This window comes from Durio zibethinus, chromosome 19 (assembly GCF_047325235.1).
Source record: "Durio zibethinus cultivar Kanyao isolate XHJ-2024 chromosome 19, ASM4732523v1, whole genome shotgun sequence".
Lineage (NCBI taxonomy): Eukaryota > Viridiplantae > Streptophyta > Magnoliopsida > Malvales > Malvaceae > Durio > Durio zibethinus.
This window is the reverse complement of record NC_143180.1, coordinates 21,657,537-21,676,068: the sequence shown is the minus strand read 5'-3', so window position 1 is coordinate 21,676,068 and position 18,532 is coordinate 21,657,537. Positions and strand designations below refer to the sequence as shown.

General features: G+C 30.3%; 1 protein-coding gene across 1 annotated transcript; it reads right to left on the bottom strand.

The window, feature by feature from the left end:
- Positions 1-383: 383 nt before the first annotated feature.
- LOC149513537 (DNA-directed RNA polymerase V subunit 7-like) lies at positions 384-1,530 on the bottom strand. The gene is made up of 2 exons (XM_089748203.1): positions 1,202-1,530; positions 384-1,015 (listed from the first exon to the last, which is right to left on the bottom strand). Exons 1-2 carry the CDS (start codon positions 1,234-1,236, stop codon positions 496-498), a joined length of 555 nt encoding a protein of 184 aa, XP_089604329.1. The 5' UTR covers positions 1,237-1,530; the 3' UTR covers positions 384-495.
- Positions 1,531-18,532: the final 17,002 nt, after the last annotated feature.

The following is an 18,532-nucleotide window of genomic DNA, read 5'->3' as shown; positions in this document are numbered from 1 at the left end:
GACGACGGAGTCTCTGCAAGTGAAACAGTAGTCTTTCTTGCATACTCCTGAGGTGAGGGAATTTTCTCGATTTTCTGTTAAAAGTATTAGAATCAATTGAGAATAATTTCCAACAATTAACTACTTGGTAAAATTTTAAGGCTTAGGTATCCTTTCAAACTACTTCTTTAGCTACTGCTCCATCCATTGAAACAAAACCCTTCTGAAATGGAAAGCTAGTCTTGACTAGGGGTGAGCAATTGTTCAGTTGGTCGATTCAATTCAGTTTAAAAAACTTAAAAGACCAAAAACCGATTTAACCGAACCAAGTTATACAAAGCTAACATTATAAGTAAGCTTTAGAATTCAACATCTTTGTCCAATCGAATTTACAACTATTATAGTTCAACATCCAACACTCTTACTGTCAACTACTTCCTAAGAAAGCAGTAACAAGTACATCCGAATCATACAAAGATGAAACAAAAGTTATATTCAGGAAACTGGTCCAAGTAGTCATGCACCTTCCAAACTTACCAATGCCTGAAATCTCCTCTCTATTTCCATCCACTTTGTTCCGATCACAATAAATCGGATGACAACATCCTTCTCAATCTTCGAGTGCTTGTCATTCATGAAGATAGCATTCTCTCCAGGCACATAATGGTAGTCGGAAATTTTTACGTGAGACAGATAGATGTTTTGAATTGGTCCACACTTCAAGAAAACTCCATGTTTTAATAGCTTGTGTACAACTCCTTCTAAAATCTCTCCTCTGAACATCTTGAAGGTGATTCCACTGAAGACAACAGGGAAAAGCACATCCCCAGTGTTCTGTCTAACTCTGCCCTCCCCGATGCTCTCCAGAGTTGTTACAGCCATGAAATATCCAAGATCCTTGGTGGCCACCTTGGGATCAAATTCGTCCAAAAGGCAGACCACTATAGCCTTTTGGAGCATCAAGCCTTTGGCATCCAAGCTGTCAGCAGGAATTATGACATTCCATGGCAACTGCACCTTGAGAAACATTCTGCAACTGCAATCAACATGGAAATGTCAAAAAAAAAAAAAAGGCAATTCGCAATAAAACCAATGTCCTTAGAGTAAGAAGAAACAGTATATCAATCTTGAAGAATTCAAAAATCAACTTAGTCCTATCCCAATATCAAGTATGCTAAAGCCAGATTGAAAGAGATGAGTTTTTAACTAATTTAAAATTTACCTGATTGTAATGAAATATAACCCTGCAATGCCCATTTCACATGATCAGCAATGCTCAATTCCACGAATATGGATAGCAGCAAACCCAGAATCAAAATAAAGCAATAATAAACAGATAGTACCAGAGGAAAATTATGGCGTTTCTTTCAAGAACAGCCAAAAACTTTTAAACAACAAATAAATGCTAGTTTAAACCAACCAAAATTTCGAGAACAAATGTTTCACTCACTGATCATGTGACAAAAGTTTATAACCAAAAAAATTTCTTGACCAAAAAGATTCAGACGAGACAGAACCAAAAACAAAACCAAAATTCCATGTCAAGACAATCTTAATTTCCTAGAAATTTGATCAAAGCAAATGTTCAAAAACAATTAAGAAAATGCATCATTAATAATCAAATTTCCCTTCTAAAAATAATGACCACACATGCCATAAAGACCCATACAAGCAAAACCCATAAAAATCAGTACTATATTTCCAACCAAACAAAACCATGAAAACTGCAAAGTAAAGCATCAGAATCATTGACAAAACGACAAATTTAGAAGAAAAGGAAAAATGGCTTTTTTATGAGCAAATCAACGGTTGTTACTTAAAAAGGTTCAGATTAACGGTCCAAAACATTTTTCCTGGAATAGGTTACTTCAATACTTTCCGAGTTTATTTTCAATTAAAAAACGTTTTGGCATTTGGCTTTGAGGCTAATGTTTTACTTCTTTTTTTTAATGAAAAAAACTCTTTCAATTACTTTTTATTTATGTTTGATAAGAAAAATATTTTTAATGATTTAATTGCCTAAGTAAAAAAAAATGAGTATACGTGAATAAGATAATTAAGGCTCCATTTGATTCGCGGAAAATGATTTTTAAAAAATGATTTTTGTATTTTCAAGTGTTTATTTGGCAAAAAATTGGCAGGTCAAATGAAAATAATTTACTGGTCAATGAAAAATAAGAATATTTTTTTGGAAATTGTCTTACATATTTGAAAAGAGAATATATTTTTCGAAAAAAAGCTTTTTATGAGTAAAACTATTTATCAATACTTTTAAGCATAATTTTATTTATAAATTATGTTATAGTACTAAATAAATAATATTATATTAATAAATAATGTATTAATAAATATTATTATAAATAAATATTATACTAAATATTAATATTAATAAATATAATTATATTAATAAATAAATAATAATATATTATATTAATAAATCATATATTAATTAATAATATTATAATATATTAATAAATAACATATTATTAATAAATAATATATTATTAATAAATAATATGAAGAATAATAAATAGTTTTGCTTTAAGTATTTTTTATATTAACATAATATCTTGAAGGTGATTCCGTTGAAGACAATAGGGAAAAGTGTTAGGCCAAAAGGTCACAATCTAATCACATTAGTGAAAGTGAATTCAAATAATCAATCAATCACACAAAAGATAGTAATTTAACATAGTTTAGCCCAAATGACCTCCGTCCATGGATAAAAAATGAGATATACTAGTTGTAGAAAATTACAAACATACAATCAAATCAAACACTCATAACCAATAACCATAGACCCTTTTAATATTTTTTAGTCCTATGTAGTATTCTCCACCCAAATAAATACATATCCATATGCACCATTTCAGTACAAACAAACCCATACCCATATGTACCAAAGTATTATAGCTATGTGAACCCTCTCAGTCTCCTCTAGTCCACTCACATACACTAGATCCTTTCAATCTCCTCGAGTCCACTCATAAATATTCAAACATATACATCCATAAAACATAAATCTCTAGTAGTCTTATGGGGTCCCTATCTCATAAAACCCTACAATTTTCTTACATTTTTTTCTTATACCTAACTCTATAGATACTTTATCTATTTATAAATATACAAACTTGCCTATTAATAATCCATTTTCTCTTAAAATTCTTCTTCTGCAAGTCTTCTTTTCCATCATGTAATGTCTAACCAATTTCAAACAAATTTATTATGAGATTTGAGTTACTATTCCCAACAAAAAGCACATCCCTTGTATTCTGTCTAACACTGCCCTCTCCAATGCTCTCCAGAGTTGTTACAGCCATGAAATATCCAAGATCCTTGGTGGCCTTCTTCCGAGCAAATTTATCCAAAAGGCGGACCACTATAGCCTTTTGGAGCATCAAGCCTTTGGCATCCAAGCTGTCAGCAGGAATTATGACATTCCATGGCAACTGCAACTTGAAAAACATTCTGCAACTGCAATCAACATGGAAATGTAAAAAAAAAGAAAGGTAATTCGCATAGAAACGAATGTCCTTAGAGTAAAAAGAAACATTATATTAATCTTGAAGAACTCAAAATTTGATTTAGTCGTATCCCAATATCAAGTATGTTAAAACCAAATTTTAACAATCCAAACAGTAAAGAAAACTCAATAAGTTGTAATAACCAACCATTTCATAAATGATAAAAGAAAGAAAATCCCCTTCAAAGACTTTTCTATGATCTTATTCAATACAAGCCGGTCAAACAAAATCCTATTGAAAATAATATCCTTTAAACCACAAATGAATACTAGTTTAAACCAGCCAAAATTGCTAGAACAAAAGTTGCACTCACAAATCATGTGACAAAAGTTTATAACCGATAAAACGTTTGTCATTTGGCTTTTAGTTTTAGGCTAATGTTTTACTTTTTTTTAAAAAGAAAAATACTCTTTTCGATGACTTTTTATTTATGTTCGATACAAAAAATATTCATTTTGAATTTAAAAAATTTTTGAAATAAATTCATTTTTAATAATTTAATTGCCCAAGTGAAAAAAAAATAAAAGAAAAATTAGTATAGGAGAATAAGATAATTAAAAATTATTTGTATTTTCATAATGTCCCAAAAAAAAAAAACCGAAATTTCTTTTATCATTATTATTGTGTCGTGATTTAAACAAGACAAAGCAAATTTAAAAAATATACTAAGTTAAAATTGAGTCCAAAATTTTATTTTAATTTGTTATGTCATTCCTTTTCTTTTTCTTTCTCTCAAACATGTGTATAAATCTTTTAAGTTATGATTTAAGAATAATGTTATAAGAGTAAATAAATCAAGCTATTCGTGAACTATTCGATTCAATTTATTTACAACCAAATCAAGCCCAAATTCGAATTACTCCAATAATGAATCAAGCTTAATTTGAATAGTTTAATATTCTAGTCAAGAGACTCAAGAGCCTAATAAAATTTTTATTTTTAATATATTTAATATATATACAAATAAATGATAAAAATAGTGTTTAATGTATTTATAATTGTGCTAAATTAATCTAGCCTATTGAGCGGAACTCAAGTGACATAATTAAATTATGAGTTGTATTTAAACATGAAAAAAAAAAACTCGATCGAGATCAAATTAATTTTTAAACCTCAAATTTTTGAATCTAACCGAATCAACCTCACAATGCATCAGCTTGATTCGATGGAATTACATCCTTCAATACCAATAGCCATATTACCATGCCTCTTTATTTTCCTTCTTGTTTCCAATAGATTCATCGTATATGAATATTAATTCCAAATATAAGAAAAAACGAATATATTTGTGTCAAACACGTATTATTTCCCAAGGAAAGAAGCAAAAGGAAGTTGAAAGTCAGAAACTTCATAGCCGAATAAATACATAGGAGAAACAAGATACAAATAAGCAAAATACAGTTTAAGGTTAACATCCCCTCCAAACCACAACCTTTTGGACCATCCTACAGCTGAATACCATTTCGGCTTAGAAACTTTGAACTTTGCCGCCATGGCCAGAAATGTTGATTGAACTTGCCAAATCTGGGGAGCACAAAACAAATATCTTAAAAAAACTTGCTTCCGACACTGATAAACGACCACAAGTCAACTTTCCCTACGTGCTCAATATTAGGTCCATAAACTCTAGCAAGGCAGCCACATCGCCGGGTCATTGGGGCGTCCTCGCTGCTTGCCAAATAGACCAAGCTTTTATACCTCATTGCAAATAGGTTTGGCTCAAAACTCTTCTACTTGGCCATGGAGCATTCAGGGTATTGTTTCCATCTCAAATAGACATGTCAAATATGAATTATTTAAACATACAAAGAAGAGAACAAACTAATTTAAAAATGGCATAACTTGTCAATTTTGAGTCGACTTGGGTATTATACTGCTTATGCAAAAGACTTGGGTAAATAAAATATTATAAGTCGATATAGATTTTAAAGTTATAATTTCGTTTTAATTATCAAATAACTTGATTCCAAGATATTAAATAAAATATTATAAAAATCAAAACTTCATATAAGAATCTTAAATGAAAAAAATTCAATTCTAATTTTCACCTCTATTTAGCTTACAAATTAAAAAATATATATTTATCAAATAATAAATAAAAAATATATTTTTATCTATTTTACATATTTTCTTATCAAACACATTAAAAAATAATGTATTTACATATTTTTAATGATTTCACTTTTCTCCTCTTAAATTTTTTATTCATATGTTAAATCACCATCGATTTTTTTAGTAATAAAAAAATCTATGATGAAAAAAGATTTTTTATTTAAAGTTAGAACAAATCACATAAACATCAAATACTTTTTCTGGGAATATTCCATCTGAAATTGGCTTATTGAAAAGTCTTGAGTTGATTTCCTTATCAAATAGTGAGATCAATGGTTCCATTCCACAAGAAATAGGGAGGTTGAGTTCAGTTTCCTACATCTTTTTCTCTTATAACCATCTACGTGGTTCTATTCCTGGAGAGGTTTGGAACCTTTCCAAGCTCACTGGGCTTGACAATTTTCCGGAAGTATTCCATCTAAAATCGGAAGGTTGAGGTCACTTTCTCTACTTCTCCTTGAAGCAAACAATCTCACCGGTCCAACACCTATTTCTATTGGAAGCTTGTATAATTTGTCCCAACTTCTCCTAATTGACAATAGTCTCAATGGTGCCATACCTAGAGAAGTTGGAATGATGAAGTCACTCAATATGCTTGATCTTTCAATAAACCAAATAACTGGTCCTATCCCAACATCTCTGGGAATCCTAAGTAAATTGGTATGGCTGTCTGTATGGTAATAACCTTTCTGGTTCTATCCCCAGTGAAATAAGACAGCTTGGATCTCTTATCACAATGCAGTTGTAAAGTAATAATTTTACTGGTGTCATCCCTGCTTTCATAGGAAACTTAACCAAATTGTCTACACTTTACCTTTTAGAAAATAAGCTTTTCGGTTCAATACCTCAAGAGATAGGGATGCTTGTATCTCTTACAGAACTTATTTTCTTTTATAACAATTTCTCGGGTTCAATCTCTGCTTCCCTAGGAAACTTGACCAGCTTATCTACTCTCTACCTTGATCAAAATATGTTTTCTGGTTCAATTCCTGCTTCAATTGGAAATAGGACGAAACTTATGGGGTTAAGTCTTCTATATAATCATTTATCAGGGCCAATTCCTTCGTTCAGCAATCTTACTCATTTGGAATCATTCCAAATATCGGACAACCATCTCAGTGGCCCATTACCCGAGAACGTATGCCTCGGTGGACAACTCATATATCTTGGGGCTATCAACAACAATTTGACGGGTCTGATCCCATCAAGTTTAAGAAACTGCAAAAGCTTTTACAGAGTTAGGCTTGAATTAAAGCAGTTGACAGGAAATATATCAGAAGCTTTTGGTATATATCCTAATTTGAATTATATTGCATTAAGCAACAACAAATTTTATGGTGACTTTCTTCAAACTGGGGGCAATGCCATAGTCTAACAAGCCTATGAATCTCCAATAATAACATTTCTAGAAAGATACCACTTGAGCTGAAACATGCAACTCAATTACAAGAAGTCGATGTCTCTTCAAATCATCTCATGGGTGAGATTCCCAAGGAATTGGGAGCATTGACATTAATGTTCAATCTTTTGCTAAGTGGTAACCAACTTTTAGGCAAAATTCCATCAGAGATTGGAGTTCTTTCAAACCTACGACATCTTAACTTGGCATCAAACAATTTAAGTGGATCAATTCCTAATAGACTTGGAAAGTGCTCTAAGTTATTGAACCTGAATTTGAACAAGAATAAACTTGGAGAAAGCATTCCAATTTCAGTAAGCTACAAATATGGTCTTGAAAATCTAGACTTAAGTCAGAATTTACTTATTGGGGAGATACCACAACAGCTTGCAAAATTACTTTCCTTGGAAATATTGAACCTTTCTCACAATATGCTCAATGGTTCCATCCCAAATTCTTTTAATGATTTGTAAAGCTTGACTGTTGTGAATATCTCTTACAATCAATTAGAAGGTCCTATTCCCAACATTAAGGCATTTCATGAGGCTTCATTTGATGCCTTAAGAAACAATAAGGGCCTAAGTGGTAATGCCACTGGACTAATGCATTGTGTAGTCGCTGCTGCTAGCAACAACGTTGGTCATAGAAAAAGCACCAATGTCATCATTTGCATTGTGCTTTCACTCTTTGGTCTTCTTTTTTTACTCGTTATCATGGCTGGAAGTTTCTTTATTCTTTGCCAAAAGAACCAAACTAGAAAATCTGAGTCAATGGAAGCACAACTTGGAGATTTTGTCACATTGTGGGGATATAATGGAAGAATACTCTCTGAGAACATTATTGAAGCCACTGAAGATTTCAGCTCCAACAATTGCATTCGGGAGGCTATGGAGCTGTTTATAAAACTGTGCTACCCATTGGTGAGGTGGTTGCAGTGAAGAAACTTCACCAATCTGAAAATAACACGATTTCCAACAACTTGAAAGCCTTTGAAAGCGAGATTCATGGTTTATCAGAAATAAGGCATCATAACATTGTGAAGCTGTATGGCTTATGTCCACATCCAAAGAACTCATTTTTGGTTTATGAGTTTGTAGAAAGGGGAAGTTTGAAAATGGTGTTAAGGAATCAGCACGAGACAATGCAGTTGGATTGCGAGAAGAGGTTAAATGTTGGAAAAGGAGTGGCAAATGCCTTGTTTTATATGCATTACGACCATTCACCACTTATAATTCATTGAGACATTTCTAGCAACAATATTCTTCTCGATTTGGACTACGAGGCTTATGTTTTAGATTTTGGCACAGCCAGGCTTTTAAAGCCCGACACTTCTAATTGGACATCATTTGTTGGCACTTTCGAGTACATAGCTCTGAGTATTTATTGATCTCTTTTTTTAAGATGCTTTAAACACACAATCATTGAAAGTGTTAGTTTTGTATGCAAATTGATGTGTTAAAACAAAGTTCAAATAGTATCATGATTGTAACTTTTCAAAATTTAAGTATCAAATTAAGAATTTGACTATAATTCAAGTATCAAATGTATAATTAATTTTTAAAGATTAACACTTAATTTTTCAATATTCAATATATCAAACTGATGAATTAAATGTAAAATTTTATTTGAATCTTTGAATTTCAATTTTCAAGTAATCTTCTAAACATTTGCAGTTTCTTTTCAACATATATTTTATAATCTTCTCAATATTTTTATATAATAGTATATTGGTTAGATATATTTGTTGCTTAATAGAACATATTGACTAGATATATTTCTTTAAGCAAAGTTTGCTTATACGATGAAAGTAGATGAAAAATGTGATGTATACACTTTTGGGATTCTAGCAATGGAAGTTCTTGTAGGAAGACATCCTAGTGATCCTATATTATGTTTATCATCATCGACGTTGTCTTCGACATTGACTTTGTTTCCTAATGACGTACAGATTTTATTAAAGATGCCACAGACCAGCATCTCTCATCACCAAAAACCAAGTTGAAGAGGATGTAGTATTTACTACAAAGGTAGCATTTGCATCACAGTATTGTTGGATAGTAACATTGTTGTATGGAAACTTCTGGTTAAAAGTTTCTTTTCCATTTGTATCAAACATTTTTTGTTTTTGTTTTTTTTTCTTTGAATTGGAGGTAGGTCAGTGATTATTAGCTAAATGTTCATGTTCAAAAGTTTTGTTTTCTTGAAATTATGTATTAAAATTGTGTAATAATCCTAAATAAAGGAATTGTGTAAATTAACGCTAACAATGAACCTACTATATTTAAAATATCTAAATTTTAGTTTGAGCGTGTCAAAAGTTGAAATTTCCTTAAGTTTTTATGTAAAATAAGGTTTAATTTAATAAAAATTAATATTTTATGATTTCATTTAGATAAGCATAAGATGACCGAACCTACACAAGCATGAAAAACAACGGAACTTGAAATGATATTAAGAAAGAAGCCATGATTGGGATAGTTCAAAGGAATATATATTTTATTAATTATTTAAGTATAAATTACATTGACTAGCACGGATGGCCAGGTATTTTTTCAACCCCTTTCCGATTAATTTCCGCACAGACTAACAAACTAACGTGTTCATGGCAATAATAAATTAGTAAATATGTTACAGGCACGAGTCAACTCAAGGCATTGATTAGGTTGTGATCAAATCATTGCAAAACCACATAAATCATGAATGACGTGAAACATTTCTTGAAAGACTTCTCAAGTCTTCCTCCAATTGACATTGGCGTCAATTTTAGATATTTCTACTTTTTCTTGTCTTTTCCTTTCTTACGTTTTTTTTCTTTATTACGTAGAAAGGCAGCTAACTAGGTTGAGGCAGGTAAGGGTGTGATATTACTCTTATACTAGTTTTAAAAGACTTCGTAAGACTTATGAAGTCTTCCTCCAATTGACGTTGGCGTCAATTGAGATGTTTCTAATCTTTTTTTTTCTTTTCATTTCTTTATTGTGGTGGAAAAAAAGAAACACAGTTGATTGGGAGCAGCTAGGGTGCTTGAAAAAAAATTTAATAACTATGGTTTTTTACTATTAGATTACGGTTTTTTTAAAAAGTTATAGTCTTTTTATATTAGACTATGATTTTTTTCAAAAATCAAAGTTTTTAGGTATAGTAAACTTCAAATTTATCTATATAGACTATGATTTTTTAAAAAATCGTAGTCCTTTTATATATTAGATTATAAGTTTTTGAAAATTGTAATTTTTGTAATATTAAACTATATTTTTCATACTAAACTATTATATATAAACTATATTTTCATCTATTTGGCACATTTTTATTTATTTAATTTCTAATTTTATGTATGAATTAAATTTATCAAATTATTTAAAAATAAGACTAAAATTAATTAAATAATAAAAATAATAAAATATAATTATTTTAAAAATAAAATAATAATTTTAAATAATTAAAATTTGTTTAATATATTTTAATTTTAAAATTTTAAAAAATTTTAAAAAAAAAGATAAAAGTTATCATTAATGATTATATTTCATTAAAAAATTCAAATGAAGTTAAAACATACACTCAATAGAAATAAAAACTTAAGTAAACTAAATTACTATGAGCGTAGATGTCCATCTTTATTACATAAATTAATTTTTATTTATATATTTTTTATGCATAATATTGTACATATATATATTAATTTGCATCACCAATTATAATTCCTAGATTCATTATGCATGGCAGTGAGCTTAATTCAGTTCCAAGTTTTATTTGCACTAATCTTTCTTAAAATTTTATTTTTCTTTCTTTATGGAAGGAAAATTAGCGGGGGTCACGTGTTTTAACAAAACAAATTTATTTGGATTCATGCATATTGTATATTTGGTTATCAAAATGCATTTAAAAGGGTATACAAAGCAAGAAAAATAAAAATTATCAAAATATTTTATTCGTTGATTGATGTATTATTTCTTCTCTAAAATAAAATTTGAATCTATTTTCTTAAAAAGGGAAAAACAAAGAAATTTAACTATGAACATAGTTAGGTGTCAAAAAAGGTTTGTGGTTAAAATATTTTGGGTACCGATTAGTATGTAATTTATTGGATATTGAAGCCCTATTTTGATATTACTAATAATCTTACATTCTTAACACTCAAAAATATTGTATAACCAAATGTAATAATTAAATAATCAAAAATAAAAATATGATTGATAATCTTCTTTCTTTTGAATCAAACGTTTTTATAAAAAATATGATTATGATGCAGATTTTCTGAAAGTTGGAAAGTTTGCATTTCTTAAAGCAATTGATTTGTCTTTTATCACCTTTTTTTTTTTTAAATGCAGCAAGATCTGCGTCATTTTGTCTACTTTTTTCTTTCTTTTTTATTCGTTTGAAATGTTGGCTACTTTTTTATTTCTAAACCAATGAGTGTTAAGTATAAAGTTATGACTAAAAGAATTAAAAGAACCTAAAATGTGAAAACACTAATATTTCTTGTTGAAAGTGGGATCAAGCCCTTATTAAATTTCTTCTTCTAGGCTATGGTTGGATGAAGTATTTGAAGGGTGTAATGAATTTCAAGCAGGCTTTTCAAAAGCCAAAAAATAAATTCATTTATTTTGCTAAAAAGAAAAAGGGATTTCAAATTTTTGGCAAATTTCATATGTGTAATTGAATTCAAAGTTAGATCAAATCCACCAAATCTTTTTTTTGCCATCAAGTCAAGATCTCGTAGCAGGAAAATGGGGTTTAAGAGAGAAAAAGTTTAAGCTTTTGTTTTTTTGGTTTCTTTTTTTTTGAGATAGAAAGATAATAGTGATAAGTGAGTTTTTTACTCTTTTTTTGCTTTCAGCATGTGGGGAAAGTATGATGGTATTTTTTAATTTCTTGATTATTATTGTTTACTTACCTTTTTTTTTAATTGGTCAAAATGACATACTTGTCAAATGCAATCCAAATAATTTTATAATGTGTGTCATACCATATGATCCGTAAATCTATGCTAGACTTAACAAATTAAGGAGTCATCACCAATCTCTTTTATCTAGGTGTGATTGGCCACCTAAAGAATCTATCATTTTAAAGAGCTCCTAAGCTCGACTAAGGGTCCCTAAAATAATAGGTTCAAGCCCACAAATCAAAACAGGGTTTAGGAGTTCAGTTACATATGGGGAAGGCTATAGTACCCCCACATGCCCATTCGAAGGATGGTACCATATTATTTTAAATTCATCATAGGGTCTTGGTTCTAATGGTTTTAAAATTTAATATTAAATATTGGAAATAATTCTTAATATTCTCCATCAATTTGGTAGAACTCTTAAAAAAAATATTTCTTCACCTCAAGAGTATTTAAGAATCCCATTTGATATCTTAAAGAGACTCCGTCATTGAAAAAAGGTTTATTTATTATTTTTTGTCAAAAATATATCTAATTATTCCACCATTTGGGCCAAATTAAAAATATTTTCTCTTTTGGAATTTCTAAATTTTTCATCATTTGGTCCTATTTAGAAATTCTTTTTATTTTTTATTTTTTGTTGGATTTCTAAATTTTTCACCATTTGGGTCAATTTAAAAACATATTTTTTAGAATTTCTAAAGTTTCCACCATTTGGGCTTATTTAGTAATTCTTTTTATTTTTTATTTTTGGAAAGAAAATAATATGACAATTATTTTTATTGAAAGTTCATCTAAATTATTCTACCATTTGGGACAAATTTAGATAAAATTTCTCACCTAGAGATTTCTTAGAAATTTACCATTTGAAATTTCTAAGAATCTCATCCTTGGATAATTATTAAATATTTTCAAACAAATTTGAAAAAGAATACAATTACTTTTATTGAAATTTCATCTAAATTATTCCACCATTTGGGACAAATTTAGAGAAAATTTCTCACCTAGAGATTTCTTAAAAATTTACCATTTGAAATTTCTAAGAATCTTATCATTGGGTAATTTGTACTTAATTCCAAAATTTTTATCAAATTTTTTTATTTTTTCTTTTTCTTTTCCTTTTTTTTTTTGAAAATAAAATATTAATTATTGTTATTAAAAGTTTATCTAAATTATTCCACCATTTGTGATAAATTTACCATTTGAAATTTCTATAAATTCCATCATTAGATAATTAATATTTATTCGTAAAATTTATTTTATTTTTAACCTGTTTTATTTTTTTCTAAATTTAATCATGAAAGAAAAAAATACTAAGAGAAAAAAACTAAGAAAAATACTAAATAAAATAAATAAATAAAATAAATAAATAAAATACCAAAGAAAAACCAAAAAATGGCTTCACAGGCGGCTAGAATTCGACTAAGGCTACAGACACAGGAAGGGGCTGGAACGGCGCGGCTTAGGTTATGGCTCGCAACTCAGCTTGGCTTGAGTCAAAAGTTGGAAATGGGTCAAAAGGTGGGTTACGCTTTAGGTCGGGTCACCTTGCAGTAAAACGCGTGGATCCTGGGTTAAATTAAAACGCCAAAACGACGCCGTTTTGGAGCCACTATAAAAAGGCTAATTTCAAGCTTTCTGCCTCAGATCTCCCTTTCCCTTTCTCTCTTTTCCCTTTCTTTTCTTTGCCTTTTCTCTAACCTGGTTGAATATCAACTGAATTTTGGAAATTATCATCGAAATCTAGGTTGGTTTATCGGACGGTCATTAAAAAATTCAAACTTCACCAGAATCTTCACCGAATTCTAGAAACCCTTGCCAAAAAATTTAACCAGCACTGAAAAATTCACCAAAAATTGGAAAATTTCATCAGAATCTAGGAATTTTTTAGATTTTTCCAGAAAAATTGCTTTTTTCTTCCTAAACCCAAAAATCTTCAAAAACCTTTATAATTGCTTTCTACCTGTGATTTTTTATTTCTTTTTCTGTGTGATCTTTTTTATGTTCCCTCGTGTGTTTTGTTTAAGGTTGTATTTATAGAATCAGATCAGAAGAGTTTTTGATCAATTAGGAATCCCCATTCAATTGGGTTTCCACATTATCGAAAACTTAGGAATTATCCTAGAGAGATTGAAACCAAATGTAATTATGCCAGTGCCTATGCATGGCAGAATTTGTAATTTTCCCCCTTTTTTTAACTAATATCCTATTATCTTAAAATAAATAATAATAATAAAAAATCAAAATAAAAACAAGAATAAAAATAAAATAAAATAACAAAAAGTTAGGCCTATTTACTTGGACCCCATTAAAATGGGCCTAATGGGCTTAAGCTCAAATCCTATTGAACCAGGCCTAATGGGTCTAGGGCCAGGCCAATTAAGGTGTCTACAGCTACCCTTCTTTGTTCATTTCCTGTGCAACAGGAATTGTGCAAAGATATAGACACCCTGTATATGATTATCCCAACACATTCATTTTTCATTTTTTTTAAATAAACAAAACTCCTCTAAATAGAGGCTCAACGACTTTGAAAAAATAAATTGCTTCTCTAAACGGAGGCACCACAACTTTAAAAAATAAATTGTTCCTCTAAACAGAGGCACCACAACTTTGGAAATATAAATTGCTCCTCTAAACAGAGGCACCACAACTTTGGAAAATAAAGGCGCCACAACTTTGGAAAATAAAAGGCTCTTTGACAAACATGTCTAGAGGAGTCATAGATTGTGTCTAATGGAATTTGTAATGAAAACTTAAAGATTCACAATTTGAGTTCGAAAATAAAATGTTCAGATTCACAAGAACCTTTCAGCTTCGCAAGAATTTACTGAAATTTAATTCTTAAAATTTCAGTTTTGCAAGATCTCAGGATTTGCATTTGTAAATTACAAGACTTGCATCCAACATTTAAAGACTCCCATTCAAATTTTGGAGATTCTCATCCGAAAGTTCAAAGCTTCTCATTTGAGTTCAAAGGTTTACATTTGAAAAATTTTAGGTTTCACACCTCAAAGATTCTCATTTGAAATTCAAATATTCTCATTTGAGAACTCAAAAATTCTCATCAAAAGATTCCCAATTTCTTTTTCAAGTGACTCAAAATTGTGCATACAATAAATGTCATGATCAATAATGCAAATGTTTTCTCAGTGATGCAAATGCAACAATCTAGATTCTCACAATGCCATATTCTTAACCATGATTTAAATGTTTACTGCATAATGCAAATGCATATCCAAACCAAAGTTTTAAACATTCTCCAAAAAATGATGCCAACATAATGCATGTAATGCAGATATCAATGTCATGAAATTCTAATCAAAATGTGGTAACATAGTCCTCAAGACTCCATTATCTCAAGTTTTCTCCTTGTTTAGCTTCTCAACACTTTAGAACAAGTTTCATCAACTGATCATCATTATTTTCATCACTTGATCACCATTCATAGGCTTCTCAGCATTAACAATTTCAGAATAAGTTTCGTCTATTGCCTCATATCATTTAATCACAACTTACAGGCTCCTCAGTACTAGTAATTTCAACATAAATTTCATCCATTGACTCATATCATTTAAGCATAACTCACAGGCCCCTCAGTACTAGCCATATTGGAATAAATTCTATCCCCTATCACTTGGTCACCGATCATAGGTTTCTTAGTACTAACCATTTTAGAACAAATTTTGCCCACTAGTCCATATTATTCTCACCATTTGACCATAACTCACAAGTTATGTTGACCGATTCATCCTCATATTCATCACTTGGTCATATCACCTTTCAAGGTTTTTGCACTCTCTTCATTTGTTAACCAACCCATCACCATATTCATCATTTGATCACACTATGTGACTTTTCAAATCATCTTTTTTTAGCTTTTTACCATCTTTTCATTTTTCCCTTATCATCTTGGATTTCTCTTCAAAAGAATGCAAGATTTTTTTTTATTAACATTGTCATTCATTTATCATCACTTTAAATCATGACAAACATAATGCACTCATACATTTCCTCGATTTATTCTGGGGATGTAACAATAAGAGAACACAAGGTGAATTACAAAAAAAGTAATCAATGAAAAACAAATGGGGAAAAAAACAAATTGGATGTATGTCATTGGAATGAATGGTATATCCAAATAATGAATATTCAAACAATTCTGAACATTAATTCGGGATTTTTTTTTCAAAAACTCATTCTATTGATTGTCGAAATCATTTTGAGCTCATTAAACTTTGCCCTAGTTTCAAGAGATCTTCAGATACCTCGATCCTCCATATGCTAAAATTGTCCATCAAACTTTTAGCTCAAATGGTTTTTCTACCTAAATCGCCCTTTCGAGTTTTCAATTTAAGTCTTCCTTTTATCTCCTTTTCATCTTTTCTTTTCCATTCTTTCATTTTTTTCCTTATGTTTTTCTTTCTTTTTTCATTTTTCCATTTTCGATTTTTCTCATTTCTCTCTTTTTCCCTTCTCTTTTTTTTTCCCTCTTTTTTTTTCTTTCTTTTTTTTTCTTTCATTATTGATATCTCTTTCACATTAATCTCTAAAGCAACGAAGCATAATTCTATCATTTCATCAAGAGTATGTCTTAGCCCAACATATGATCATTCAATTCAAGCACTCATATTTGATCTAAATGAACTCTTAAAGGTTGTAATATAGGCCATGGTGAGGGGTCATGAAAGAAATAGGTAAAATAGGCTCAAAATATGTGTTTAAAGGGTTCAAAAACAAAGAATCATTTCTCATCATTCCAAACAACTTGGTATTTTGCCCCATTCCACATCATTTCCCTACTTTTTCCTTTTTTTTTTCATTCCTCATAAAAAGATTTTCATTACTTTGCCCCCAACTTGTTTGTGATATTTTTCTTTTCTCTTTTTCTTTCATTTTGCTTTTCTTTCTCTTTTTAAGACCTTTTATGATCTTTTGCTCTTTTTTCTTTTTTCAAAAAAAGCCCCCCAATGTATAGGGTGATCATTGGTCAAGGTTCTTTAGAAAAGAAATCATAATAGGCTTTAAGGGGTAGTAATGAATGGTTCTTCAAATGGTAAAAGAAATATGGCCATTTTTCATCTCAAATGTGAATGCTTTCTTTGAACTTCATCTATTGAACAAAAGTAAGCTCATGGATCTTTGTACATTTTCAAGACCTATCCACATCTGCTAGTAGCTAGCTTCTTTTGCTCAAATAGTCTTGTTAGATCAACGTGAACGAGTTTTGAAAATTAGATTTCAAAATTATTGTTATCATTGTCTAAATATTCATTATTTGGAATTAAGAACGGGAATGAAAAGTTATGAAAGGTAACAAAGTATGGAACCATGGTTGAATGAAAGAGAAAATATAATGAAATGTGTTATCCTTGCCTTTTATTAAAATGATAACAAATGAAATCTTATTGCATAAAAGAAATCTTAACATTACTCTAAAAGAAAGCCTAAAATGACAAGAAACTTTCAACCAGCCTTAACATCCAAAATTATGCCCCTATGCAATCGAGTAAAGGATCTTTCTTAACATTTAGCTTCTTAATTTATTGTAGCTCTCCAGGCCTTTTTAGATCAATGTGTTCTTGATTCTCACTTAGAGTATTTACATTGTGATTGGGCAATGGATTGCCACTAACATTAGATGTTGTTGCTCTTTCTTGATCAAAACTTATCATCCTATCCTTGATTAACTATTGCACCTTATACTTTAGAGCTGTGTAATTTTTAGTGGAATAGCCAGCAATTCCATAATGGTAGTCACAGTCGACTGTAGGATCATACCACTTGGGATAAGGTGACTTGAGTGGCTCCACTCGACTAAGGCAATCAAGTGTTTATTATAGAGCTCTTGGTATAATTTCGTATAAGTCATGGGGATTAAATCAAATACGAGTTTTTCTCAAGTAGTCTCTTACTCTCGTGAATCACTTATTGGGTTAAAAGACTAAATCTGGGTCTTGGGGAAGGTTGAATGTTAAGGTCATATACGAGAGGCTGAGGGCTAAAAATAAACTGGTATCTTGATGGATAAGATAGCAAGGGAGCTGGTTGGTATGGGTTAGATGAGGTATTGTTCACAACTGGATAATATGAGAAGTAACCCTGTGGTGGATAAGATTGATATCTCTTGAATTGTCTGTCAAAACTCACAACTTGAGTTTTGATCTCTTTCTTTTTTGATGCCTTCCTAGTTTTCCCTCCTTTCAACTTACCATTTTTAATGGTATTTTCAATGATTTTACCTGAGATCTCAATAAAATATTTTGTTGTATTCCCTATCATCTTTTCATAATAGAGAGATTTTAGGGTACTAACGAACAACATTATGGTTTCTTTTTTAGTCAAAGGGCGCTGCACTTGAGAAGCTACATCTCTTCACCTCTGGGCATATTCCTTGAATGATTCAGTTGTTTTCATTTTTATATTTTGCAAAGAAAGACGATCAAGGGCCAAGTCTATAATATGTCGATACTGACTAATGAAGGTATGGGCTATATCACTCTAAGAATGAATATAGGTCCTATCCAACTGAACATACCATCTTGCAGCAAAACTAATAAGGCTGTCTTAGAAAACATGCATTAGCAACTTTTCATTATGGGCATGGGCTGCCATTTTTCTACAGTACATGGT

Excerpts from the sequence above, each read along its gene's own strand:
- LOC149513537 (XM_089748203.1), bottom strand. The coding sequence starts at position 1,236 with ATGGGCATTGCAGGGTTATATTTCATTACAATCAG. Across the intron at positions 1,016-1,201 it reads TTATATTTCATTACAATCAG|TTGCAGAATGTTTCTCAAGG; the intron begins GTAAATTTTAAA and ends TGTTGATTGCAG.